At 34.7% G+C, this 27,906-nt stretch overlaps 4 protein-coding genes across 8 annotated transcripts; 2 read left to right on the forward strand and 2 right to left on the reverse strand.

Moving 5' to 3' along the window:
- Positions 1 to 1,519: 1,519 nt before the first annotated feature.
- LOC108980395 (sugar transport protein 5) lies at positions 1,520 to 4,770 on the reverse strand. The gene is made up of 4 exons (XM_018951301.2): positions 4,434 to 4,770; positions 3,042 to 3,361; positions 2,241 to 2,873; positions 1,520 to 2,153 (listed from the first exon to the last, which is right to left on the reverse strand). The coding sequence occupies exons 1-4, from the start codon at positions 4,570 to 4,572 to the stop codon at positions 1,731 to 1,733; spliced, it is 1,515 nt and encodes a 504-aa protein (XP_018806846.2). The 5' UTR covers positions 4,573 to 4,770; the 3' UTR covers positions 1,520 to 1,730.
- A 7,525-nt stretch (positions 4,771 to 12,295) lies between these two features.
- Positions 12,296 to 15,944, forward strand: LOC109013378 (serine/arginine-rich splicing factor SC35-like). 4 transcript variants are annotated; one of them, XR_004797589.1, is made up of 10 exons: positions 12,296 to 12,466; positions 12,561 to 12,639; positions 12,751 to 12,830; positions 12,922 to 12,988; positions 13,365 to 13,436; positions 14,184 to 14,390; positions 14,492 to 14,666; positions 14,812 to 15,033; positions 15,256 to 15,400; positions 15,498 to 15,944. XR_004797589.1 is itself a non-coding variant. In XM_035682840.1 (8 exons), exons 1-8 carry the CDS (start codon positions 12,391 to 12,393, stop codon positions 14,815 to 14,817), a joined length of 762 nt encoding a protein of 253 aa, XP_035538733.1. In that variant the 5' UTR covers positions 12,296 to 12,390; the 3' UTR covers positions 14,818 to 15,124. The 4 variants fall into 4 exon arrangements, 2 of the variants coding, with proteins under 2 accessions (XP_035538733.1, XP_035538734.1); XR_004797590.1 differs by having other exon boundaries at positions 14,513 to 14,666; XM_035682840.1 differs by lacking the exons at positions 15,256 to 15,400; positions 15,498 to 15,944 and having other exon boundaries at positions 14,812 to 15,124.
- Positions 15,945 to 18,377: 2,433 nt separating this feature from the next.
- Positions 18,378 to 21,930, forward strand: LOC109013376 (MDIS1-interacting receptor like kinase 2-like). The gene is made up of 2 exons (XM_018995440.2): positions 18,378 to 21,276; positions 21,372 to 21,930. Exons 1-2 carry the CDS (start codon positions 18,450 to 18,452, stop codon positions 21,698 to 21,700), a joined length of 3,156 nt encoding a protein of 1,051 aa, XP_018850985.2. The 5' UTR covers positions 18,378 to 18,449; the 3' UTR covers positions 21,701 to 21,930.
- Positions 21,931 to 22,057: 127 nt separating this feature from the next.
- Positions 22,058 to 27,561, reverse strand: LOC109013375 (putative pumilio homolog 13). 2 transcript variants are annotated; one of them, XM_018995439.2, is made up of 6 exons: positions 25,755 to 27,561; positions 25,487 to 25,649; positions 24,024 to 24,187; positions 22,677 to 22,932; positions 22,435 to 22,556; positions 22,058 to 22,317 (listed from the first exon to the last, which is right to left on the reverse strand). In XM_018995439.2, the coding sequence occupies exons 1-5, from the start codon at positions 27,254 to 27,256 to the stop codon at positions 22,452 to 22,454; spliced, it is 2,190 nt and encodes a 729-aa protein (XP_018850984.2). In that variant the 5' UTR covers positions 27,257 to 27,561; the 3' UTR covers positions 22,058 to 22,317; positions 22,435 to 22,451. The 2 variants fall into 2 exon arrangements, with proteins under 2 accessions (XP_018850984.2, XP_018850983.2); XM_018995438.2 differs by having other exon boundaries at positions 22,058 to 22,556.
- Positions 27,562 to 27,906: the final 345 nt, after the last annotated feature.

Consider the following 27,906-nt stretch of genomic DNA (forward strand, 5'->3'; position numbering starts at 1 on the left):
GATCCCTGAACTATGGGCCAGTCTCATTTGTTTTCCATTAACAAATCTAAGATTCTAAGTTGGGTCGCAAGCATCATCAGCATGTTTGCATAAATGCAAACCATTTAATTAGTTGAACTTTGGGCCATATGGGGAGCCCAAATCTATTTTAAATTTATTTTCCAAACAAGTTGTTGGCCCCAATAAGAATTAGTTAGCTATATAAAATCTTTTTTTTTTTTAAAGGAAACACAATTGATCATTCCTTTATAACAAAGATGAACTGCATGGAGGATGCTCCTTCATGTTAACCATTACATCAGAGATAGTTAAAGAATCTTTTGCCAAAACATGGGGCAACAAGATTCATACCCCTTCTAACATGGTTAACATCTCACTAAGGTTAGGTTTGGATAATGAGTTGAGTTGAGATGAGATGAGATGAGTTAAAATGAAAGTTAAAAGTTAAATAAAATATTATTAGAATATTATTTTTTAATATTATTATTATTTTAAGATTTGAAAAGTTGAGTTGTTTATTGTATTTTATATGAGAATTTGTGAAAATTGTAATAAAGAGATAGGAAGAGATGAGATGGAATGGGTTGAGCTTAGCAAAATTCCTTGGTTTCTTCTTGGCTTCACTCACATACATACCTGCACTGGTCCAAGAATTCTCTCCATTCTCAATGGCCTTAATGATCTGAAGAGAATCGCTCTCTAGGCCAAAAATTGTTGCTTGAAGTGCCCCATATGATTTAGCCAGTAAAGGATCTGATAATAGACTTTCATTCATTCAGAGTAGCTATAACCTTCCATTCACATTCTCGAGCAATAACTCCCATGCCAATCTTGCACCGAGTCTTGTCTACAGAAGCATCCTAGTTTAGTTTATAGGTGTTCAAAGGCGGTGGTTCCTAACTAACTGCTGTACGACTCCATGGGCCTGTGGTATTGGCTTTCTGGTCTTGCACTTATTGCACGTCCAGGTTTGTTGTGAAGACCTCACCACGTTGTTGGTATGTTTAAATTCTGCATTGAAAATGAAATCAATTCATTCTCAGCCAAATTCTCCTAGCAACCACTGCCACTTCCTGCATCACTTCAAGATCCAATGTAATCTACAATATTGCCTCTTATCAGCTCAAAAAAATTATTGTGAGAGAAATGACTCTTTTGGATCCTCTTAGAACACTGTCCCCACACATCTTTTGCTGATTCACAGTCCCAAATTGCATGTACTAATGTTTCTTTTGCCTTGGAGCATATAGGACACTTGGGATGCTCCACTATAAAATCTTTAATTTGAGTTACTGGAGTGCGAGTAATCAATATATACCATGTCTTGGGATTTATGCAAAAGCTTGATCAACAAAGGGAAGATTAACTACTCAGAATAGGGTGACTAAAACCAACAACCTAAAATTCATTAGCTGATTAGAAACATTAGCTGATTAGAAATCACCTAAAATTCAATCACTTAAATAAAAATCACCTAAAATATGACACATTAGCTGATTAGAAACGACAACATTCAAAATGAAGAACAACATTTATCTAAAAAAAAGTACAAATAATCCAACATACATATTTTCTCACAGAATTGTATGTTTTTTCTTTTTTGTGAGAAACACAGAATTGTATGTTGCCAAGCAACATTGGTGTATTCGTAAATGCCAAGCCAGGATTTCTGCACCCAGCAAAGCAGCACAGCAGAGAGCCAAATTTTTAAATAGCATTTGTGGCGTGACCTAGGGCTGCCTCCGCACAAAGCGGCGCCAATACCAGTGCCGCTCCCACACTTCATACATCGAATCTAAATGTATTCCTTTTGTCTCCGGCAAGAAAAGTGCAACAAAAATAGTCATAGCCGCGATCCAGCCGGCATAAAACAGGAAAGTGCCATATTTGAAGTGGCATAGCATGGATAAAAATGTTTGAGATAGCACAAACGTAGTTCCGAAGTTCACAGCAACGCTAATGCTTTGGCCTGTGAGCCGGATTTTCATTGGAAATATTTCGCTCGGAATGAGCCAGCTCAGAGGGCCCCATGACCAACCAAAACCGGCAGCGTAGATGCACATTAGAACCAGTACCAATATAGCGTAGCCCTTTGAGATATGCTTCGTGCCCGAAACACCTGTTGTAGCTGCTAGCACAGCAGCCACGGCGACCTTTCACAAAATATGGACCACTTCAATGATACTATCTAGAAAGAAAAGGATAATCAGGTGAACAAGTAAGGCGAATTTGACTCATACCTGGCACAAAAACATTTGAATCCCACCCACCATGAACAGAAATCTTCGGCCATACCTATCAACGACGAACGTGGACACAAGGATTGAGCACAAGTTGACCACCCCGAGTATAATGGCTGCTATTAAGGCTGAGTCGTTGCCAAAACCCACCGATTGGAAAAGAACTGGTGCATAGAACGCAATGATATTTATCCCAGTCACCTGCTGAAAAAATGGTATCGCAATCGACATTACAAGGTGTGGTCGGTATTGCCTGTCGAATATAGTCACAAATGGCTCCCTTTTAGCCGCTTTAGAAACTTCACTCGACTTGATGAGATCAGCCAGTTCAGCTTCCACGTCTGCATCATCAGAACCTCGAACTTTGACAAGGGATTGCTTAGCTTGCGTGAGCTTGCCTCGTTCCACGAGGCTGCTGGGCGTGTCTGTGATAATAAGTGCCCCTACTGTCATAATAGCAGCAGGTACCATGGCAAGACCGAGGGAGAGACGCCACCCCCAGCTGTGCTTGGCAGTGCCGTAGTTTATACAATTGGCTGCAACTACCCCAACACCGATAAAGAATTGGAAACCTGTGTTGAATGCACCTCGCCATTTGGGTGGTGCCACCTCCGAGAGGTACACCGGAGTTGCCTTTGTGGTGGCATCAGAAGAAATGACAAATTTGTGAAGACCATAGAAAAATGTTACAGAGAAGAAATGGCACCCCTCGCTAGCCCTCACCTCGCTTACAATTGGGTTACAATTCTACAAGGTGCAAAACAACACAGAAAATTAGAAATAACTACATGCATTACTTACCTGGTTTGTGAAACCAACCCCGAAACCGAGCAAGATACGGCCCAAGATAAGCATGGCAATATTGGCCGCCCCGCCATTGATGGCAGCACCTGTAAGAAAGGTGCAGCCACCAAGCACCATGGTATTTTTGCGGCCAATTGCTGCTGTGAGTCGGCTGGCTACAAGGGAGGATGCCAGCCCTGCTATGTAGAGTGAAGATGTGAATGATGTTAAAACCTGGCTATCAAACACGCAATATATGTTTGTCTTGGCTTCTGCTGCCTTTCTCAGTACTGACGGGAAGAATTTTCTCAAAAATGGTACCATTGTAGTTACGCCTCCTGAAAGTCAATTAATGCAAGTGGCAGGAAAATCGTTAGTTGTAGTTAAAACAAGAATCTAAGAGTGGGATCTATTATAAGCCTAATTTCATGCAAGCACATTTTCACAATTTAGGCCAATCAAGTAACTAACAAAAGGATCCTTTTTTTTATTTTTTTGAAGTCTAACAAAAGTATCCTTATATGCTTGCGGGTGTTCATAGATTTATATTGTCTGAGTTTTGAGATATCCATGGGATATGTTGTGTTTTAGGTATGTGTTCAAATTCATCCTGGATGTTTACGCGGCTGGCAAGATGGGTTATCGTTTTGTAGCGAAATTTCTCAAAAATAGAAAAAGAGAGAAAAGAAAGAGGACAAAAATAAAGAATAATTAAAGATTTATGTCTCGTTTAATTATACAGTACATATGAGATGAGATATTTTGTATAATGTTATAATAAAATATTGTTAAAATATTATTTTTATTTTAAAATTTAAAAAAATTGAATTGTTTATTATATTATATATGAGTTTAAAAAAATTATAATGATGAGATGAGATGATTTTGTACGTCCAAATCCGTTCGTCATCAACCGGACAAAAAATTGTATCAAGGTAATAAAATGTCTTGTTTCTAGAAACGTATTTAGAGCCATTTTATAATGTATAATATCGTATACAATTAGCTGGATGTATGATATTATGTTATCCCTGTTTCAAAAAAGGGAAAGGAATGGAAGAGATGAATCGATACGAGAAAACAAACTAGTTTTGTCCGTACCAAGGTTGATCATTCCCTTAAATACTCTTGCTATGTCGGATTTTATTGGGAATTTCGTCTGGATAAGACAAGTAAATTCCCCTGTTTTGGAAGCTGTCTAATATGCTTTCATAAATTCAGCTTAGAATAGTAGCACCTCCCACTTCTTCTTCCTCTCTGTGTTGTGGTGATTTTAGGAGAAAACAGAGAGCTAAAAACTCACATCTAAGCATATCCATTTCGGAACAGCCCTCGCATGCAACAGAAACAAAGCACCCACCACCATACATAAGAGATTTAAACTATACAGAAATCGTGAGTCAAACGTACCTGAAATTCCGATGTCATATCCGAATATGAGGCCACTGGAAGCAGCAACGATGCATGTGATTACCACTGAAGCTGTTATCTTGCCTTGGAAGCCGGTACCCGTGCCGGGTCCGTCCACGGCGAAACCTCCCACGGCCATTTTGTCTCTTCTTTTCCTTCCTCCTCCTCTTGAAACCCAAATATATAGAAATTGAATCAAAAGAGAGAAGTGGAGCGTTGAGTCCAAGACTCAAGTTCCCTTGTTGAAAGCACCAATTTATAGCCAAGAAACTATTGGGGTTGCGTCCCCTTGCAATAGGTAATCCGTAATCATACAAAAAGCCTGTTTTCTTTCAGTTCCACTTCCACCCAAACGGGTATTTCGCCAAAACTTGGTTAAAAAATGCTAATATTTGTGGGGCTACTTGGGCCAGCCGCCTTATTCGAATTCAAAATCTATTTCATTTCTATTTCATTTCATCTGGTCTTATTACTATAATTTTTTTTAATTTATATATAAAATATAATAAATAATTTAATTTTAATAAATTTTAAAATAATTTTTTTAAATTTTTATATAAAATATAATAAATATTCAAGAACTATTTGAATCCATCTCAATTCCTATTCAAACCACTTTCGAAGGAAACAGAGGCACAATCATATTTATTTTATTTTGAGTGTTAAAAGTCTTTTGTATTATTTGTAAAAAAAAGTCGTACTATCTCTTCCCTGTCTGCAATTATTGATGAATAAATTATTCTCAAAAGATAAAAGTATTCTACCTCCATGACTAAACTAAGTAGAATCTCCAAGACATTGACCCAAGAACGCCGGATATGATGCACATTTGATGGAAGATAGGCAGCTAGCAGACTGATAGTTGGTCATGAGGACAAAAGGTGTACACCTTCCTCACCCTACCAGTTTTCAGGTGGTGAGATAAGGCTATTATCTACCAAATGCATGTTAGGAAGGAAGTTAAATGTCTCGGCATGATAGATGATAGTTGACAATCCTCTTTGATCGAATAGAAATATTATTATTATTATTATTTATTTAAATAAATTAAAAATTTGAAAATCGGTCCAAAGGATTGTCTAATAGACTATGGAATTGGTTGTCCTGTATTGGGCAGGTGTAATACTGGAGGTTAAGGATGTAAATCATTCCGGTCTAGTCCGGGAGTGATGGATAAAAATTTTTAGTCTCCGGATCGGACCAAACATTCCTAGAGACCGGATCGGTTCAGGAGCTATCAGTTCAGTCCTGTTCATTCGATCTAATTTTTTATTTTTTTATTTTTTTTAAATAAATTGATAAAAAAACAATTTATTTAAAATATTAAATTAAAATTAAGTAAATTATTAATGTGAATTATGTAATTAACTCAATAAAAAATTATCTTATATGATCAATGATAATAAATTAGATAAAAATTACATTCTTAACTTATATAATTACTATATAATTAGTTCTTGATATTATACATTAGTTAATTGATATAATATTAATTTGTTAATAACATATTTAAAATTTTATATTTTTAATGATGATAGGTTATATAAAAATTACATAATTAATTATACAATTATTATATAAATAATATATATAAAATATATATTTTTAAAACTCGATCAGTTCGGTCCGGTCCAGCCTGGGGTGGGAAACCCCTAGATCGGGACAGGACCGAAAATTCTTGATCCTCTATTTCAAGAATTGAGACCGACTGGTCTTGGTCCTAAATCGGTCCGGTCCAGTCGATTTGTTTGGTTTAGACCAACCAACTTTCACCCATGCTGGAGGCCTTGATTTGAAATCTAAGTTAGCAGTTTGGATACTGAGTTGAAATCATATGAGTTGAGATGAAAATTGAAAGTTAAATAAATAATTATTAGAATATTATTTTTAATATTATTATTATTTTGAGATTTGAAAACGTTTAATTATTTATTATATTTTGTGTGTAAATTTAAGAAGTTGTAATTATAAAATGAGATTAAATGAAACAGCTCTTGTATCCAAATAGGGCCTAAATTTATGCTAATTTTCTTCTCTCTATCTTAGGAAAGGTTTGGATAATGAGTTGAGATGAAATGAAAGTTAAAAGTTAAATCAAATATTATTAAAATATTATTTTTTAATATTAATTTTGTTTTAAGATATGAAAATGTTAAATTGTTTATTGTATTTTGTATATAAATTTTAACAAATTATAATAATTAGATAAAATAAAATAAGTTGAGAAGCTCTCTCAATCTAAACAACTCCTAAGGTGCAATCATGTCATCGTTATGTTTTGAGCATGCGAATCTCTGAATCTCATTCAACTAGAAGAATAAGGTAAGAACAATCATATTCACATCGCTCAAGCCACGAGCTAAGCAAAATATGAACAGTGTCTGTAAACAGTAAAATATATGGAAACCGCTCCTCAGGGGCGGAACTAGGATTTGTTGCATGGGGGGGCGATTAGCAAGTGTGTCGTATGTAAGGGTGAATAGTAACCGACATTTAAGACAGCAAAGTGTGTCACCGACATTTAACATTAACCATATAAGGTTGTTATTTAGGGACAAACTAAATTATTAAAGCCACCCATCTAAATCTCTCACTTGAGTTCTATTGGACTCAAATGAAAAATAAAAATTAAGATAGAAATAGACATGTAAGATTTTTTGAAGCAAATGATAAAAATTAAGTAAACAAAAATAAATTTTTTGTTGAATCTAAGAATGAATATTGTAAAGTCTCTACAATATAGATAGAAATAACTATGCGAGATTTGTTGAATTCACTTATAATTGTTAACTTGATGGTAGTATATATGTACTTACTAACAAAACCAATCCAAACAAGTTTGCTAGTAGAAGACTTAAAAGGAAAAGTGCAAATAAATAGGAAAAATGAAGTTGTAAATTTACCAAATAGCTTATAGAAAAAAGATCAAGATATTTTATTGCCTCTTATGAGATGTAAAAAAAAAATATAAGATTTTATTAATGACAAAAAGTATGTATAATTATGAAACAATTATTAAAAAAACTAAGAGAAATCTAGACAACTAAGTACTAGAAGAGATTTTTGAAAATATTTTGGAGGGCAAATTATCTTTATATTCAAATATTTTTGAAAAAACTATATATCAAAACATATTTTTGAAAAATTTTGAGGGGGGGGGCGATAGCCCCCCAACCTCCAACGTAGGTCCGCCCCTGCGGCTCCTGATTGGCTGATTATATTGGGATGAACAAGTGTCACTATTCATGCCCCCGTTTTTCTGACCAACACCAGTGACCTGATGAATAATTGTATAGCGTTGGGGATAAAAATTGCCGAAGAAGAAGGCTAGCCAACTTTTTGGAAAGGGTGATGCTACACCACGGGTCCACGAGGATTCTCACCATCCTGACCGATCATTCTCATCATGTCTACATATATTTTTTTAATGTTTTTTTCAAATATTTTTTAAGCGAAAGCTAATTTCCACATTATATATTATTTATCAGTTGATAATTTTGACAGTGAAGTATTTTGCCAGTGGAGTATTTTCCCTGTCAGTGTAGTATTTTCCCCGTGGAGTATTTTGCCTGTGGAGATTTGTTCCCGTTGATAATTATCCAAAATCAGAAGAAGGAAGCACGCCAAAACTGTACTATTTACTTATGAGGATAATTCTTATTATTTTATTATGAGGAGAATTCTCCGAAAAATAAGAAGGGAGTACGCAATTACTGAAGAATAATAAACTTATATGGTTAATAATAATCTTCCTTACAATTTATGGTCAGTAAAATCCATAGTTTAACTTCAAAACTAAATTTTTTTTTAAAAAAATTTCCAAAATTATTAAAAAATAATTCTTTAACTATTAAATAAAAAATAATAATCGGTACCCACTCTTGAAGGGTATTCTCGGCCAGACTTAGGAGTATAGATTTAAATTGGAAAATCGATTCGGTTCCAGTTCTACGATTTCCAGGATCAGACCAGACCGATTGGGGGAAAAAAATATAAAATATAAAATTTTATATATAATATATAATTATATGTTAAATTTTTATATATAATTATATATCATATATGAAATAATTTCATATTATAATTTATAAATTATAATATAAAATGTTAGTCTTAAATATAAACATTTGTAATTTATTTGATCATATGTTATTAATATAATTATATATAAGATAATGTTATTATAATTTATAAAATAAAAGTTTAATCTTGAAGATGAAAATTTAATTGATCATATACTTTGAACATAAAATATATATATTAAATTATATATTATATATATATATTCTAATATATTATATAGCTATACTAATATATAAGTTTATAACTAATACTAATATATAACTATACTAATAGTATAATATTAATATTATTAGTATAATATTAATACTATTATATAGTCTAATATATTATATAGCTTTATTAATATATAAGTTTATAACTCATACTAATTTTTTTACTAAAACGGATTCTTTTACTAAAACATATTTTTTTAGTAGTGCATATTTTGTAATAGGAACAGATTTTTTGAAGTAGTTTTTTTTTATTAACAGATTTTTATTTTTTAATGATAAACTTACATTTTAAAAGACCGAAAAACCAGACCGGACCGGAAACAAGTAAAACCAGAGATATTGGTTTATGAGAGTAACCGGTGCATAATCAGTTTTGGAAAATACAAAACCGGTACATACCGATTCAGTTCTAAATTTTGTCCAAAACAGGACTGGACTGTTTACACCCCTAGCTGAACTATGATTTTCCTAAGGCCCCATTTGAATTGAGAAGTGATTTCAACTCATCTAATCTCATCTCATTTCATCATTATAACTTTTCCAAATTCCCACACAAAATATAATAAACAATTTAATTTTTTCAAATTTCAAAACAATAATAATATTAAAAAATAATATTTTATTCAAATCATTTAAAACCATTTCAACTCATCTCATTTCAGCTCTCAATCCAAACAAGGCCAAATTGATGTCTCCAAAGTCCAAACCATCACTGTGTAAGTATATCTATGAGTCATATTCTTGAGTAGGGCTGAGCACCGACCCTTTTGGAGTCGGAGGGCCCAACCTCCGACTCCGACTCCGAGACGTATAGAATCCAATCTGACTCCGACTCCGACTTGTCGGAGCGGAGTCGGATTTTTTTATTTTTGTCTTTTTTAACTTCATATTTGACCCACTTTTAAAAAAAAAATATTTGGAAGGCTTTCAAATTTCAATTTTCTTAACATTATAATCTAAACTAATTAAACTTTTGATTATAACAAAAAATACAACTAAATAAAACAAGTAACATACTAACATGCATTCAAAAATAAAACAAGTAACACACTAATGTCTAATACTAGTATATCACTATAATTAATAGTACCCTATAGTAATATAACTATATTAGTATTAGTTATAGTGATTTAAATTTTAGTATAACTATATTAGTATAAGTTATAGTGATTTAGTATAGTTATAATAGTATAAGTTATAACTATAGTCTATATTAATATTACTATTAGTTATAGTGATTAACATAATTATATATTAGTATTTGCTATAGTGATTTTAATTTAGTATAACTATATAATAGTATTAGTATAAATATTATACTAACTATATCACTAATTGTATTAGACTATTAGTACACTAATTTCTAATACTAGTATATCATTATAGTTAATAGTACCCTATAGTAATATAACTATATTAGTATTAGTTATAGTGATTTAAATTTTAGTATAACTATATTAGTATAAGTTATAGTGATTTAGTATAGTTATAGTACTATAAGTTATAACTATAGTTTATATTAGTATTAATATTAGTATTAGTTATAGTGATTAGTATAATTATATATTAGTATTTGCTATAGTAATTTTAATTTAGTATAACTATATAATAGTATTAGTATAAATATTATACTAACTATATCATTGATTGTATTAGTACACTAATGTCTAACACTATTACATCACTATAGTTAATAATATCATATAGTAATATAGTATTAGTAATTAATACTATAGTGATTTATATAATAATTTATATATAGGCTTAAAGTGGTTTACTAATTTATATATAGTAATTTATATGAATAATACTTTAGTTATTATACATTAGTATTATATGTTATTATAAATTTATAGATTAATGTTTATTCATTAGTATTACAATATTACATGTTGATGTTATTATGCATTTTAGTGTTTATAGTAGTATATTATAGTCATATAATAAACTATTATTAGTCAATTTAGTTTATATATTATAGTATAAATATATTATTTAACTAGTATATTATTGAGTTTAACTAACTATATAAGATATAGTTGTATAAAATTTAAATAATTAATATATAGAAAAACACATCTTTTTATAAAATATGTATAAAATCGAAGGCGGATGTGGAGTCGGAGTCGGAGGCGGAGGGTCGGAGTTGGATCGGAGCGGAGTCGAAGTCGGTTCATCGATGACTCCAAATCCGACTTCCAAGGGAAAAAAACTTCCGGCTCCGACTCCGATAAGTCGGAGCCGGAGCGGAGCCGGTGCTGAGTCGGATTCGGAGTCGGATTGTCAGATTTTTGCTCAGCCCTATTCTTAAGAGTTTCATTAATGGAAATAGGGCTCTCCAAAAGTAAGGTAATTGAGATCTTTCTCTAGGGGTTCTTCTCCGAACATGCCTAAATAAGGGGAGGTTTGACAATGAGATGAGTTGAAAGTTGAACAACATATTGTTAGAATATTATTTTTTAAAGTTATTATCATTTTGAGATTTGAAAAAATTGAATTATTTATTATATTTTATTTAAAAAATTAATAAAATTGTAATAATTAGATATGAGTTGGAATGACTTTTGTATCCAAACCAGACATAAATATCATTTCAATTTGTAAAACCTATTTTGCATAATTGTATTTTATGGGAAAATTGGGACTATTTTGCATTTAAAAACTTTAGCACCAATTTATATCATTATATAAAAGGGTGGGCACCGATGATGTGTCTGAAGTGTATTTCAATTTTTTTTTTCATATTTTTTTAATATTCTTAAATATATATTTTAAATATTTATAATATTATTTAAAAGAAAAATGCTACATATTCCGCTGGGGCTCCTGCTGGATTGTAATATTTTTTTATGTGTTTTTTTTTTATTTTTTTTATATAGATATTTTTTTATTTTTTTAATATTTTAAAAAATAAAATAAAAATTACAATATTATTAAAAAATACTTTTTTAATTACGAAGTAGAATAAAAAATAATATTTATAATATTTAATGATTTTTTTTTACTTTATGATTAAAGAAATGTTTTTTAATGATATTTTAAATTTATTTTATTTTTTAAAAATATTTAAAAGTTTAAAACAAATCTATATAAAAAATAAATTAAAAAAATACACATAGAAAAATACATGCTAAGCTCAACGGGAGTCCCAATGGAGGTTGTAGTATAACCATTTTAAATATTTAAAAAAAAATCATAATATTATTAGAAAATATTTTTTTAATCATGAAGTAAAATAAAAAATTATAAAAAATATTTAAAAAATTATAAAAGAATATTTTTTATAATTTTTTATTTTACTTTATGATTAAGAAAGTATTTTTTAAGATATATTTTTTTACTTTTTTATTAAGAAAGTATTTTTTTAATGATGTTTTAAATTTATTTTAAAATTTTAAAATATTTTAAAATATTAAAAAATTTATATAAAAAATTATTTAAATAAAACACATATAAAATAATACTGTAGCATCACCCTATTTAAAATATTTACTTAATTTAAAAAAAAAATTAAAAAGAAAAAAGAAAAAACAGTTTGACACATTGTGTGGGGAACGATAGCATTTTCCTATATAAAATTTTCTGGGTATCAAAATCGAAGCCCTAACGTAATCTTCGACTCTCGCATTTGGATTTGCAGTTGGCAGTTGCAGAGCTGCGAGATGTCGCACTTTGGGAGAGCAGGCCCTCCTGACATCAGAGACACCTTCTCCCTACTCGTCCTCAACATCACTTTCCGTATTTTACCCGTCGTCCTCCCCGATTTTGCCATCTTTCCCCTTCTCCTACCTCTCTCTCAATCCCTAATTCTCCTATTTTTCTCTTTTGCTAGGAACCACCGCTGATGATCTTTTTCCTCTCTTCGATAAGTACGGCAAGGTCGTCGACGTATTTATCCCCCGAGACCGAAGGTTCCTCTCTCTCTCTCTCTCTCTCTCTCTCTCTCTCTCTCTCTCTCTCAGAGTTTCTGCTTTCAATTTGGTAGTTCCTGCTTCCAATTTGGTGTTTCTGATTGGTTATAGGACCGGAGAATCGCGAGGCTTCGCATTTGTTCGGTACAAGTATGCGGACGAGGCACAGAAAGCGGTGGAGAAGCTCGATGGTTAGTTATTACTTCCGCAAACTCGACATCTAAAACTAAAAGCTTACCGTCAGCTAGTCTTATTCATTTTTTCTTTTTTTTTTTTTTGCAGGAAAAATTGTCGATGGCAGAGAGATTATGGTCCAGTTTGCCAAGTACGGCCCAAATGCCGAGCGAATGTAAGTCGCTAACTGTGGGATTCTGGCTTTTGCTTTTTAAAATCATTGTTCTGATGTTAATTGCTGCACTTTCAAGCTCAAACTATGGCGTACGCGTTCCTCTGGCACCTCCAAAACTTGTTTGATAGAAAAGGGTGTTTTGACTTGTGAGGTGGCAACGTTGATGGTTTTGGTCTTTTTGTATGATGAATCTTGAATTTTTGGTTATGGAACCAAACGTTTACTGATTGGATGGTCTTTACAGTTACAGCTACCAGACAAGTAACATTCTGATTCAAAACAATATGTTTATTGTTTGTTTTAGTAATCGTATCATGTTTGTTTGTTTTTTTTTTGCCGTCTAATCAATTTATTTACGTTGGATTTTTTTTTTCAGCCACAAGGGAAGGATAATAGAGACAACTTCAAAGACAAAAGGGAGGTCAAGAAGTCGTAGCCCTCGTCCTAGGTGCGGATCTTTCTCTGCAGAAGTGCTACTAAATTGGGTGCAAAACTGGATGTATTGTCCAGCATTTTAATTTCTGTGGAATTCATAGGATAATTTGTTTGCAAACGAATACTCAGAGAGACGATGTTATCCTGATTGATGTAGCTAGTCCGAGTTAGTGCACGTTACTAGTTTTGAAAATATGATGTGACTACTAACGCAAGACATGTTATATAAACTACTGATGCAAGGATCGTCTCTGTGTGTATGTGCTGTTGTTCTGCTATTTTCTATACTGTTTGTTCTGCCATTTTCATTAATGAACGTACACTTCTTTCAATCTTCATCAAATGTAATATCAGGAGTTTGTGCTGGTTTGACATTTGTGCAGCTAATGATGCTCTTGGTAACTCGTGCATGTGAAAATTGCAGAAGATTTTGTTGGGGGAGCGTGCCACCTCCATTCCACCTCTAGTTTTCATCGTTTCTCTTGTTTCAATGAGATGAACAAAGTGATATGCTCAGATTTACAAACTGAGCAACGCACTAAAAATGAAAAAACTCCTTCTAACAATCACTCTGATACCACTATATTCGTCTCATCGAGGCAAGAAAATTGGTAAAAACCAGAAGTGGCACGCTCCCCCAACAAGTGGTATCAGAGCTTCATGTTCCCTCTGCAGTTTTGGGAATGGATTCTCCAGGCTCCATTCTTGCAATTCAGTGCTTCGTGTTCCCTCTGCAGTGACTGATTGAAAACCTTTTCAGGTATCGGGATGAAAACAGGGACAGGGATTGTAGAAGGAGAAGTCGCAGCAGAAGTAGGGAGCGATATGATCGTGACAGGAACCGTGGGAGGGAAAGGGATCATCGTCGCCATAGCAGGAGCCGTAGTGCAAGTCCTGATCATCACAAAGGTCGTGGGAGAGGCAGATATGAAGATGACCGGCGTAGTCGAAGCCGTTCCGATCATAGGTATTCAATCACTCATGTATTAGAGCTTTTTATTTTTTTATTTTTTTTAAAAAGTGGATTCTTGGCTTATTATCCGATGGTAAATGAGAATTTTGTTGAAGTGCTTCCCCGGCTCGGTGCAGTCCTCATCCTTGGAGGAGTCTATCTCCACGTAGGACACCTGGTGTTGACAGTCCTGATGCCCAGACCAGTAATGGAGCTCCTGTGCCAAAAACTGTTTCGCCACATACCCGTGTTGATTCTCGAAGCCCAACTCCACAAAGATCTGATGCTGATGTGAGTCTCTGCAATGCATTTCTGGGCTTATTTTTTGCACTGATCAAAAAATAAATCTGGGTTTTTTTCCCCTTTTAAGCTATAGGATTTTTTATTGGACTAACTTATTTGTGGCTTAACTATTTGTGGTAATTATATTTTGTAGGAATGAAGGAGCAACATAAGATTTGGAGATATCTTTGGCTTGAAGCATTATCTCTGCTTTGATCTTGGAAAGGACATGTTATGTTAAGCATGCTCGGATCAACACCCTCATTGCTAGGTTTTATTGCCATGGACCTTTTGGGAGGTTGGACATTAGCTTGTTGGATCCAATTCCTTCCTTGACTCATGTTTGATGGTAGTTAATGTATTCTGATACCTATAGGTTTGTACTGTTTCAAGTGTTCCAGAATACTTTTTGTTACTTTGTTTAAGAGTTTCTGCCAATGGGTTATTCCATATTTTTGGTTTCCTTAGATGTTGTTTTACTTCTTCTTCATTTTTCATCTGTTGCTTTCTTTCCTTCTCTGTGATCATTTTTTAATTTTTACATGAATCTACAATTCTGATCCTTTCTCATTGTGAATCACATATTGTCCTTATATAGTTGTGTACGGGAAGGGTGAATTTTGCTGTTTGCTGAGATGTGCTAGCTGTGGTGCTGATTTTGGTTCACAGATGGTGGATATCATGTTCATGCTGTTTGCAATCCACTGTCTCCTACCATTTTCTTTTTGATAATGTCATGAGTGGTAAGAGTTAAAACTGATTCTCTCTTTATAGTCCTACAACCATGGGGATTGTGATTTGTAACCTGACCATACTTCTCAACTTTGCTGATATCCAAAGTTTTGGCCTACCAAGGAGTTTGAGTAGCTGTGGTTGCCTAAAGATGGATCCAATTCGTATGCATTTACATGTAGCTGGCTCAGGTTCATATGAATGCTCCTTGATTACACTTCTCGGTCTAAGTTTCAGGTAGCTCTTTGTGGCAATGCCTGCATTGATAGGAATGGGTCCGTGTTGGTGAATGGCAGCCTGTGGTGCAGTATTATTATAGTTAGATATTGTCATTAGGACATGTTCATACATGTGAATGATTCTCTTTTCCCAATGCTTTGTATTTTTTTTCTAAATGGTTCTACTTCCTACAATAGCACATAGGTGTTCTGTTGATTGTAGTGTTATTATTAGCCAACCTCAAGTTGGTTTTGTTATTAAATTTGTTGTGTTTGTCTTCCAATATCTTTATATTCTTGGTATACATTCATCGAAAGATGTGATATTATTGGATCACCCATTTCATCGTCATCTATTAGCGAATGATCTATTTACATCAAATATGCACTAAAATTGGTGAAAGTATTGTTGAGTGAACGGATCAAGGTACTGCAAATTTCTTTTCCAGTTTTTTAGGTGTGCGCTTCACCCTCCCATGTACTTGCAATTTTTTGTGACCTGTTATTTCAATGTAACGTTGACTTGAAACGCTGCTTTCATTGTGTTTTATTTCCATCTGCGGTGATGGATGCCAAGACCACTAAAAATTTTCTGTGCTAGTTTTCCATATCCAACTCCTTGGCTGAACACATGAAATGGCAATTTTTCCCTTATTTTGTTGGGGTTGTTCAAATTCCCGTCCTAAATTGAGCCGAAAAGTGGGGAATTTTGATTGGTCTGCTCTGTTTGTTGAAGATGAAAAAGTTCTATCCTGATTCCTGACCGAGAGATATGGTTGAGGCCGAAGGATGATTCCTAACCCATGTTAAGGTCGTTGCATTTCGGCTTTTCCTCTTCCGGCTCGACGGTCAGGATTCGGTTCGGTGTTGTTGATCCTACGGGTCGGTTTCGATGTAGCTTTCCCTTCTAACTGCTATTGGATCAGAAGGTGCAATGCGTGATTTCCTATCGAATCGTCCCTAAATTTTGCTCAAATCTCGCGATTCTCGGACTAAAACCCTTGTTTTATGAAGCCACATAATCTACTATCTCATTTTATTATTCTTAAATGTAAATTATTTTATGAAGTCGCATCATCCGTCCAATTATGTTATTGTTAAATGAAAATTAAATAATATATGTAATTAAGTTGAATTTATTATATGAGCAATAATACATCTAATATATCAATAGTTTTTATTTAAAATAAAATTACTGAAGAAAAAATAATATATCTAGTCAAGTTGCTTGCTGTTTTAAAGGAAAGATAAATCTAAGAAAAAATATAGAGCATAACTAATTTTATTATGTGATGAAATTACAGAATAAAAATGGGTATGTAAATATGTATCCCCAACTTTTTTCTTGATTTTCTACGGTAAATAGTATATAAAATAAATCTAAAAGATTTTATACATCTTTAAAACATTTAAATACTTTAAAGGTTTAAAAAAATAGTTATAAGAATAATAAAATGTTTTGTGATAGGATCCTTTTTCACTGTGGAATGTTGGCTATGGCAACGAAAGTTTGGTCACTATTGTGTTTTGGACTCTATGCAACGCGTTTTGTGGTCTCTCCAATATGTTTTAGTAATTGGGTATGCTATTGTTGTTGCATTTTTTATAAAGTAAAGGAAAAAACAAATTTTAAAGGGATATTATTATAAATTTAATTTTTTTTTATATATAAATTATATACACTTGCATTAACAGTCTCTATTTAATAACTATATATAGACTAACCGCAGATTTGGAAATGAGATGAAAATTTTATGTTTTATTTTAGTGTTTAAAATATTATGTTTTAGTATTATTATTGTGTTGGAATTTGAAAAGGTTGAATTGAGATTTGAAAAAATTAAATTATTTATTATATTTTGTATGAAGATTTAAAAAATATGTAATGATAAGATGAGATGAAAATTTTATATTTCATCCCACCTCCAAACCTGTCAAGTTTCCCAATTGGAGCCGGAAAAGAGAAGATTAGGACACAAGAAATGTTATTTTCAAATAATAAATCCCCTTAAGACTTTATGAGATGAGCTCTCAAAATATATGTGCTTGCTAGTAGAACCTTAAAGTCAGAAAACAGGTAGCAAGACTAGAAAAAAGTGTATACCCAATGTGGTCGTAATAAATTCTAATTTAGCATCATGCCTTAATGATGTTTTTCCATTAACCAAGAAAAAATCTACACAATTTCATAAACCATATATTTTTTTTAATTTGTATTAATTTTTTATTTTATCAAATATTTAATTTATAAATAATAAATAGAAGAATTGAATTAATTTAAAAAGAATAAATTTTAAAAAATATTTAAAAATTTAAAATATATAATATATTTAGTACCAACCTCTGAATTCAGGCAGGCCGGCCGAAGATTGTGTAGTATTGCTACCTACCCAAGCTGGATGCAGGCTCGTTTCAAGATGGAAAACGATCACGCGCTTTGAACCTCCCAAAGACTTACAGACTACTATTAACAATTTAACAGTCCAATAATAGTACCAACCTCTGAATTCAAGCAGGCCGGCCGAAGAAGCGAGTTGACTATTGGGTCATTGTTTTTATAGCTTCGTAATGATTCATAGTCTAAATACTCTTTCAAATTATTGTCACTCTGTCTCTGCTTATAATTAAAACTTACGGTATCAGAGTGAAGAAGAAGATCGCAATGGCAAAAGAGTAAAAAGATACTTGTCTACCTCGTCAACCTTGACCAGGAAAATTCAGAAGATGACACTTTTCAAGCTTCATTGCTGCGAAGTTGTCATGGAAAAGGTGCATCTGTACGTAGGTGGTTATAAATAAAGACCTTAACTCTCTGATTACTGATACCCTACAAACAACCACCATGGGAGCGTCAACCTTTGAGAAAGTATGCACCCTAGTCTCCTTTGTCTTGTTTGTTCAGTTGGTTTCGTCACCAAATGCTGCTTTTGCTTCTGCTTCTACCGAAGAAGCTGCTGCACTTCTAAAGTGGAAAAACAGTCTTCAAAATGACACCCACAATAACCTAACCACTTGGACTTCCATTCCCATTAGTCCACCCAATTCTTCTGCCAATCCAAACCACAGTGCGAGCCCATGCACTTGGGTTGGTATTGCTTGCAACTCTGTTGGAAGTGTCATCAGAATAAACCTCACCAATTCTGGTTTGCAAGGTACGCTTCATGGGTTTTCTTTTTCTTCTTTGCCAAATGTTGCATATGTTGATCTCAGTATGAATAATCTCCTTGGCACGATTCCATCTCAAATTAGCTCCCTGTCCAAGCTCATTTATCTTGATTTGTCCATTAATCAGTTGTCAGGAAAAATCCCACCAGAAATTGGCCGCCTAACCAATCTACAAGTCCTTCACCTTTCTGAAAATCAGTTAAATGGCTCAATTCCTAAGGAAATAGGTCGCCTAGAGTCTCTAACTGAGCTCTATCTTGCCATAAACAGTTTAGACGGTTTCATTCCTAATTCTTTAAGTAACTTGAGCAACCTTGCTTACATGCAACTCTATGACAATGAACTTTCCGGTCTCATTCCTCAAGAAATTGGAAATCTCTCTAATCTGGTTGAACTATTCGTTGATACAAACCACCTGACGGGTCCAATTCCTTCAACTCTTGGAAACTTGAAAAAGCTAACCCAATTGTTTATGTACGACAATTCCTTTTCTGGTCCTATCCCTTCAGAAGTTGGAGATTTAGAGTCCCTTGAGGAACTTAGCCTTTTTGGAAACCATCTTCACGGTTCAATTCCGGCATCATTAGGTTATCTGGGCAATCTTTCCCAACTTCATCTTTACGGTAATGACCTTTCTGGCATCATTCCTAAAGAGATGGGAAATTTGAAGAATATCCATGATATGCAATTGAACGAAAACCAACTCCACGGTTCTATTCCAACTTCATTTGCTAATTTGAGCAACTTGGAAATTTTTTATCTTCGTGACAACCAACTTTCTGGTCAAATTCCTAAAGGATTTGGAGATACCATGAACTTACAGAATTTGCAGCTGGACACAAACCAATTTACTGGTTCTTTGCCCGAAAACATTTGTCGTGGTGGATCACTTCAAAACATTAGTGCAAGCAAGAACTATTTCACTGGTCGAGTCCCCAATAGCTTGAAAAATTGCACTAGCTTAATCAGAGTCCGTTTGGAAAGTAACCAACTCATTGGAGATATATCCGACGATTTTGGTGTCTATCCAAACTTGCATTTCATAGATCTAAGCTACAATAGATTTTCTGGCAGAATCTCAAGTAATTGGGGACAATGTCAAAAATTACAAGCCCTGCGAATCAGTGGAAACAACATTAGTAATACTTTACCACCCACGATTGGAAACGCGACACAGCTACATGAACTTGATCTTTCTTTGAATCATTTAGTTGGGGTCATTCCAAAAGAGCTTGGAAGGTTGAGTTCTCTAGTGAAATTGATGTTGAATGGGAATAAACTCTTTGGTACCATACCTTCAGAATTTGGATCATTGACTCGTCTTGAATATATTGACATGTCCGCTAACAAGCTGAGCAAGTCAATTCCAAATAATTCTGGGAACTTCTTGCACTTGCACTACTTCAATTTAAGCCACAACAATTTTAGCGGGGCGCTTCCAATCCAGCTTTTGAGCTTAGTTCAGATCTCCACATTAGATTTGAGCTTCAACTCGCTAGATGGAGAGATACCATCAGAGATTAGCAAAATGCAAAGCTTGGTAACTTTGAATCTCTCCCACAATGATCTTTCTGGTTTCATTCCAACCGCCTTCGAAAATATGCATGGCTTGTTAAAAGTTGACATATCCCACAATGAGTTGCAGGGTCCCATTCCTGATTGCAAAGCGTTCCAAATTGCTCCTATAGAAGCATTGCAAGGGAACAAGGAGTTGTGCGGTAACATTACAGGATTGCAACCTTGCAATACTTCCATGACACACAAACATAGTTCCAAGAAAAACCAAAAACTCATTTTTTTGGTCACTTTCCCTATTCTTGGAGCACTTTTGGTTCTCCTTGTTTGCTTTCGAATTTTTTTCATTGTGCGAAGAAGAAACAAAGGTCCACAATCAGAAGAGGTCAACATGCATAAAGGACTTGTTTCAGTATCAACTTTCGATGGAGGAGCAATGTACCAAGATATCATAAAAGCAACCAACGATTTTGATGGGATATATTGCATTGGGAAGGGAGGATATGGAAGCGTCTATAAAGTAAAGTTGCCTTCTGGTGAGATCGTAGCTGTGAAAAAACTCCACACACTAAGGGATAGTGAGAACGGATTCCAAAAGGAGTTCTTGAATGAGATAAGAGCATTAACAGAAATACGACATCGAAATATCATTAAACTTCATGGTTTCTGTTCAAGTGCACGATATTCGTTTTTGGTTTATCAATACCTCGAAAGAGGTAGCTTGGCTGCAATCTTGGAGAAGGAAGATTCTGCCAAAGTACTGGACTGGAGCAAGAGATTAATCATTATTAAAGGAGTGGCTTATGCTTTGTCTTACTTGCACCATGATTGCTCACCACCAATTATTCATCGAGACATCTCGAGTGGCAACATTTTGTTGGATTCTCAATATGAAGCTCGTGTTTCGGACTTTGGCTCTGCTAAGCTTTTGAAGCTAGACTCATCTAATTGGACTTCCCTTGCTGGCACATACGGATATGTAGCACCGGGTAATGTTATATTGTTGTTATCTTAAATTAAGATTATTAGAGAATAAGCAACCACCTGTGCTGATTTTATTTATTTTTATATATTTTCATGGCAGAGCTTGCTTATACAATGAAGGCAACAGAGAAATGTGATGTATATAGCTTCGGGGTGTTGGCATTAGAAGTCATAAAGGGAAAGCATCTAGGTGATTTCATATCCGTACTACAATCTCCTTCAGATAAAGAAAACATACAGCTGATGGATGTGTTGGACCAGCGCCTTCCATCTCCAACACTTCAGGTGGAGGATGAACTAATTGTAGTTGTAAAGCTTGCAACCAACTGCTTAAATGTCCGTCCACAATCTAGGCCAACCATGCATATGATTTCTAAAGTCTTATCAGACCATACAGGGCATGCATTTCTAGGGCGGCCATCTATGTAGGCAGTAACACAAGGAAAGTCATGGGTCGGAAGCGTTTCGAGTATCAAGACTAATAAGGCTAAAATTGTGTTGGTTTAATTAGGATAATTAATGACTACGTTTTCTTTCTTTTCATCCTAAATATCTATCTGTAATCTCATGATGTGTCTTTGAAGTAAGGTTTCTAAACCCATTAAGGTTCCTCAATATGATCTGAATTAAAGAAACTTAGATATATGATATTTGAAATAAAGGGGTTTGGAGTTGCTATCACAAAAGGCTCCACATGATAAGATTTCTAATATATTTGTCTAATGTTCGCATTAAGCTTATTTATGTATATATATAAATTAGCAGTCATGCCATAAGACTTGCAGTCCCAAAGCCAGGAGATTTGATCAAATAAGCTTCTCAAAATCACAAAGAAATATAGCAATAAGAAATCCAGGCATGAGACCTAATTAGACAGCTGACCGTTCCTCCGATCATATGAAATATCATACATCATAAATTACTAAATTTAGGTCAACAACAAGACAACAGAACAACATAGACACATCCTCGTGACGAGCCGGTACAAGCAAAACTTGATTTTTACACTTCTTAGACTCGTGGAGATTCCACACAAAGCCTACATTCTGGAGATCAGCAAAAGACAAATGAAGGATAGTTAATATACTAGTGCCCTAGATAGATAAGAGAAGTCATTGTTATTTGAAATCTTGGTGTTCTTTAGAGAATGACAATAATCTTACCAAAGGCTTAATACACATCACTTCTTCAAGAGTTTCCGTGAGAAAATCCTCTTGCAGTATGGGCTGGTACTTAAAATTTTGTGAGCCTCCACTTCTTCGACCAGTGAAGCATGAAGAGGGCCCTTGAGTGAACCAAATTAAAGCGTATGAGAGAGAGAGAGAGAGAGAGTTCCCCAGCACTAAACAATCAATAATATGATGGATGTATAAAAGCAATTTTGAGTGGGAATCATGTCTCTTACCTTGGTAACTGATAAAGCACATTGAATGACATAGTTGGCAAAGCGGTCCTGCAATAACTGGTCGAAGTGAGACTCTGAGAGCAGCTCACGGATGATTCTTGGCCTATGTTCTTCAAAATGCGTAAGGCATTTTTCAACCACATGGCTACTGAACTTCTGCTTGGAGAGCTGTACGAAGTTCCCTTTGAACTGAGAAAACAATTTGGCACTTGCAGATGGGATCTTTAGCTCTATAATATACTGAACAACATAATTTCTGCATCTCGGAAAGAACAAATAATTTAGCCTTATTAGTTGAGAGAGAGAGAGAGAGAGAGGCTAAAGATAACAACAGGTAAACTGGAAAGGTAGAGAAAACAGATAGACAGCCAAAGCATATTACAAGTGTAAGGTTCTTATCAAAAGGATCTTGTGATACGAGCAAGGGCAGAATGAGCTATTATCTAGTTCATAAAATACTTTTTAGAAAAGGGTGTTTTAAGCAATATAATTGTGATATCTCAACTAAATGTAGCCTCAAGTAAACCAACCCAGTTGCGCATACTCTTACCAAATGTCACATACCTTATGACGATGCTCAAGAGAAAATGTGGAAAGATAAGATCCCATTATATTGGGTGCAAAAGGAGAAGAACAAAGGGCAATAGAGAGCATGAGCAACAAAAGGTTCGTGTTCCTAAAATATAACATTAGAACTTAATGCTCATATCCTAAAAGCTTACAAAAAAGGAACCCAGTTAGTTGGCATTATGGGTTAATTGAATTGAATAGTAGTAGATAAAAAATATGCAAATAATATGTATTTAGCTTGAATATAGTAAGAAGCATGCTATGCGATTTATCATTTTTGCTTGAGTGTTGAATGCATCTCCATATTAGCATACGGAGACACCATTTCAAGCTCCAAGGGTGTAGCATATAGGTCATAGTTTAGCCATTTCAGGGATATGCACCCTGTCAGTGCAGCACCCAACTTACGTAGCATTGAAGGATCATATGCTGATCAAACGTTCTGTGATTGTGAACAGGTATTAGAAATTTTAACTCATGTCACATCGGTGAAACGCTCCATCAATATGGTCTATAATGCAATAATTTTGTCACCTAAAAATTACAAGAGAAACATGTGAACAGCTCCATAATTACAGATCCAAGTTTACACTTGCATCTCAAGGTGGAATGAAGAAAATTTTGGTGAGTAAATTTTTTTAATTCATCAAAACTGGCAATAAGAATCCACATGCCAAATATGTTCGTATGGATAATCATGTCAAGCTGGGGTTTACGGTCGGCAAACAAAGGAAAAAAAAAAAATTGATATGCTTCTGAATGTTTCCAAAGGATTACCCGTAGGGGTCTTGAGCAAGGAGAATCCCATTTCTAGAAACTTCACCAACCAACCTATCTCGATGTTCTGCAACTGAACGTGCAATGCAGCGTTGCAATACACAACATCCATGCCTATGAGTTGCCATGTCTACACAAAACTTCGTAGCAGCAACAAAGATAAACTGCAAAGGAAACAAGAACATGACAAGTTTACAATCTGTTTTGAGAAACAAAACTGGCAGTCGGATATCAAAAATCACTTACCAAGATTTTAGGAAAGCATATAATCTAACTAGGTAAATTTCTTTAATGATCATGAAATAGCATAGAACCACATTATAAGTTGAACTCCATTGTTCAAGTCATCATTTCTAGAGGAGGAATCGCAACAGAGGGAAAAGTGATTAAGATGAATCATGCCATGTTCTTTGTTGTGATAATTATCCTTTTCTACTTGCTCAATTGTAGCTGCACTAAAGGGGAAACCAAACAGGCCCTACTTTCTGTATGTTGCCTGCATGAAACAGATCAGGGATAGGGATAATATATCATGTATGAGTTGATTACATAAGTAATTTCACCCCTTATAATACCACCCTTTTTTGTGATTTCAATAAAAACTACAGTCTCAAAGACCTTGAAATTTTGATAATTTGCTTAACTTTCTTGTTCTTGAAGGAAGTATCACCTTAGCCCCTACAATTGACACTCCTGTAGTAGACCAAGTATATAACAGCGCTTACTGGCATCTCTTCCCCTCCCAACCCGCCCACCCCAGCACAGAATAAAAAAAAGAAATTACAAGAAGAGAAGAATGGACATTATTATTACTAAAGCCTTCCAATTCATCATGTTATCAATGCAACAAAATCTGATTCTTTAGTAAATCAAAACACTGAATTGGCATGCCCACTACACCCAAGAGCATCATACCTAAGAGTCTGAGAGCACAAACTAAATACTTTTGTAAACCACTAACTGAAAACGATTTAATAGGACTCAAAGGTGAAAATCTAATCTTCCATGAAAGAACAAAAAGAAAACGTTACGGAGTATGTGGCCTTCCTCTTATATGCACAACGTAGCATATAGCAGAATGGTGAGGAAGGACACATGTAGCTTGAGCCAAGAAACGGTATAAAGTTCTGTAGAGTTGAGTTGGCATCATTGCATTGAAATCCACAAGATTAAAAGAAGAAGAGAAAAGAAAAAGATTATATATCAGAACATGTCATTTTTAAGAATACGTTGCACGAAACTGCAGTCTACAGGAGAACGACCGATATGAAGTGCTATTGATTTAAAAAAAGAAAACAATTTTTCAGGACAGTTAGATTTGTACATAGCAATAAAAAAAATCTCATGAAGAACATCGAAGGTATAACATGAATCAAAAGAGCGTTAGGGAAAACATACATTCAATCTAAAGAGCCAAATCCCGACAGTCAAAATTAAAAGAAAAGTGACAAAAAAATCTATACCTTATTATCATCATTGCTAAAGCATTGCAAGCAACGTTGTATCACATGGTTGCCATTCGGATCCTTAACAAGAGTAAGAAAACCTGGTTCAAGTGCAGAGTTAACCAGCGAAATCTGCTTCTTAGCTCCGACCGTCTCTATCAACTTCTGTACCACACGCGTGCTGATACCACAGTACCAATTTCATTAAAAAACAACAGAAATTGTATAGAAAAATCGAAATTATACTGGGAAAACAGCAATAATAAATCATCGATGAAGTATTTACCCATGTGGATCTAGAGATATTCTGATGAGTTGTCCTGGTTGGTTGGTCACCATGAGCACGGTCTGCATTCTCTGTTCTTCGTTGCACACGTCCAGCAACTTCTGTACAAGATAATTTCCAAATGGATCCGTCATAAGCTCAACAAGGTGACCGATGATTTCCTTAAATATGATTTGCACGTCTTGACACGTTCCCTTATCAAACAGCCTTTGTAAGAAGCGACAACCATGTTGATCCTTTGCTAAGAAATATATATAACCCTGGATCTCAGCCAAAGAACTCAAGGGTCGTTGCAAGAATAGTGGACAATCACTACTCGGACGCGGAGCATTTTCACAAATTTTCCCAAAATTATAGTAACTATCCCATTCAGAGTTTTTCCCTCGTTGGTTTGTTCCTGCCACCTCGTTGTAGCAATTATTCTCAAGACTCCTTGAAGCGTTGGGTTTACTGTTGATGGCATAATTCATACTGTTCCCTTTTATGATGAAACCATCCTCACAAGTAAAAGCATCGACGTCCCTTGCACCTCTCAGAGATATAGATTGAGGAACCACGTTATTTGGGATTGCTCGAGTCCTTTCATTGATCATGGGACGACTGCTTAAGGAATCATCCACATTCAAAGCCAGCTTGGGGTGGTGTATCGACCGAGGGGAAATCAGTGGTTCCATAAGACCCCCCACTCCATTAGAATCCGTCTCACACCATGGAGTGCTAATAGAAGCATCATTAAGGTAAGGCCAAACTGTAGTTGGGTTCTGTCTTTGAACGCCTCCATAGTAAGAGCCACTTCCAGTTCCACGTTCATTTCTTTTCTCCGGTAAAAAATTCATATGGTTTGTGTTAGAATTGGGGCCAGAACACAAAGCATTAAACGGATGATGAGCGAGATAAGAACCGATTGAATCACTCTCTCTATATCCACCCCGCAAACCAAGCAAATTCAACCTCCTATTATCGTTAAAACTCGCCGGAACTCCAAGACTAGAGGATTGAAAACCCTCCAAATCAAAAGCAACATTGCTAAAACCTTCACCATATTTTTCCGCATTCCATGGGATAGTTGCACCTAAATAAGGATGACCGAACCCAAACCCATTGGAATCCACCTCAAATCCCCTCATATTAGTACCATCCCTCTGTTCCTCACTGATATGCATTCTATGAAAAGTCTCAGACAACCCCATGTCATCCCCCGGCTTCCCATTAATGCTCAAGTAACGGGTACTGGGTGTTTGATGCTTAGCCTCCTCAAATGAAATAGGACATGGCGAACCGTCTTCAGAGGAGCAAAACCCATTTGAGAAAGAACTCGAAGAAGACGACCCTGACCGCAGAGAAACTCTGCTAATAGGTGAACCATTCCCAAGCTGATGATGGTGGTGACGATTAGAATGATTGAGGTACCGAGCATTTGGATTGGGGATCTCACTCATCAACATTTCGAGCTCTCCATTCCTCTTCATGTTCTCCGTGACGTTCCTATCTTTCTCGGCCATTGTTTTGGACGTACTAATAAAGGACGGACGAACAAAAGAAACGAGGAAAGTTTATGTAAATCCCAGGAAATAAAGAGAACCAAAGGACTCAAAATCCCAAAAGCCACATCAGGGACGGGTTCGTGAGAGACACTAGAAGATGATCATATAAAAGGCAGTAAAATGCAATCGACTGCGAATGCGACGACTCGTTCGCGATATGATCGTTTTATTTATTTGAATCTTATATTCGATTCGATTCGGTAATGCGAAAGAATGAGACACGGAGGGGTTTTTGATTTTCTGTTTCTGATAGTTTGTTTGGGTGCGGAGTGTACGGTTATGTCACTCTTAACGCTCACGCCATTAAAATGAACACTGAAGTGTGGAGAGGGCGCCGCACTCACTACAATGAAAAAGCAGAGAGAGAGAGTCAGACTCGGTAAATTTCTATTTGTTTTTAATTAGTTTATTATATTTACGCTTCATTTTGATTGGCTGGTTCTGTTATATGATTATCTTTCAGATCCTCGTAACTTCCATGGCTTTACTTCAGGGATTCTCAAATCTTCATATTTTAAATATTCTGTTACAAATCAAATAACTAAAAAATATATATAAATATATTATTCCATTTACTAATTGGAGGATAATTCAATACTGATCTTAAT

This window comes from Juglans regia, chromosome 11 (assembly GCF_001411555.2).
Source record: "Juglans regia cultivar Chandler chromosome 11, Walnut 2.0, whole genome shotgun sequence".
NCBI classification, from domain to species: domain Eukaryota; kingdom Viridiplantae; phylum Streptophyta; class Magnoliopsida; order Fagales; family Juglandaceae; genus Juglans; species Juglans regia.

What these genes read in the sequence shown, in the direction of transcription:
- LOC109013378 (XM_035682840.1), top strand. Translation starts at nt 12,391, where the DNA reads ATGTCGCACTTTGGGAGAGCAGGCCCTCCTGACATCAGAGACACCTTC. An exon ending in AGCGGTGGAGAAGCTCGATG is followed by an intron (nt 12,831 to 12,921) that starts GTTAGTTATTAC and finishes TTTTTTTTGCAG; the next exon opens with GAAAAATTGTCGATGGCAGA. An exon ending in CGAAGCCGTTCCGATCATAG is followed by an intron (nt 14,391 to 14,491) that starts GTATTCAATCAC and finishes ATTTTGTTGAAG; the next exon opens with TGCTTCCCCGGCTCGGTGCA.
- LOC109013376 (XM_018995440.2), top strand. Translation starts at nt 18,450, where the DNA reads ATGGGAGCGTCAACCTTTGAGAAAGTATGCACCCTAGTCTCCTTTGTC. An exon ending in ATACGGATATGTAGCACCGG is followed by an intron (nt 21,277 to 21,371) that starts GTAATGTTATAT and finishes TTTTCATGGCAG; the next exon opens with AGCTTGCTTATACAATGAAG.
- LOC109013375 (XM_018995439.2), bottom strand. Translation starts at nt 27,256, where the DNA reads ATGGCCGAGAAAGATAGGAACGTCACGGAGAACATGAAGAGGAATGGA. An exon ending in ATATCTCTAGATCCACATGG is followed by an intron (nt 25,650 to 25,754) that starts GTAAATACTTCA and finishes CTGTGGTATCAG; the next exon opens with CACGCGTGTGGTACAGAAGT. An exon ending in TTAGCAATGATGATAATAAG is followed by an intron (nt 24,188 to 25,486) that starts GTATAGATTTTT and finishes TTTCCTTTGCAG; the next exon opens with TTTATCTTTGTTGCTGCTAC.
- LOC108980395 (XM_018951301.2), bottom strand. Translation starts at nt 4,572, where the DNA reads ATGGCCGTGGGAGGTTTCGCCGTGGACGGACCCGGCACGGGTACCGGC. An exon ending in ATATGACATCGGAATTTCAG is followed by an intron (nt 3,362 to 4,433) that starts GTACGTTTGACT and finishes ATTGACTTTCAG; the next exon opens with GAGGCGTAACTACAATGGTA. An exon ending in TTCAAATGTTTTTGTGCCAG is followed by an intron (nt 2,154 to 2,240) that starts GTATGAGTCAAA and finishes ATTTTGTGAAAG; the next exon opens with GTCGCCGTGGCTGCTGTGCT.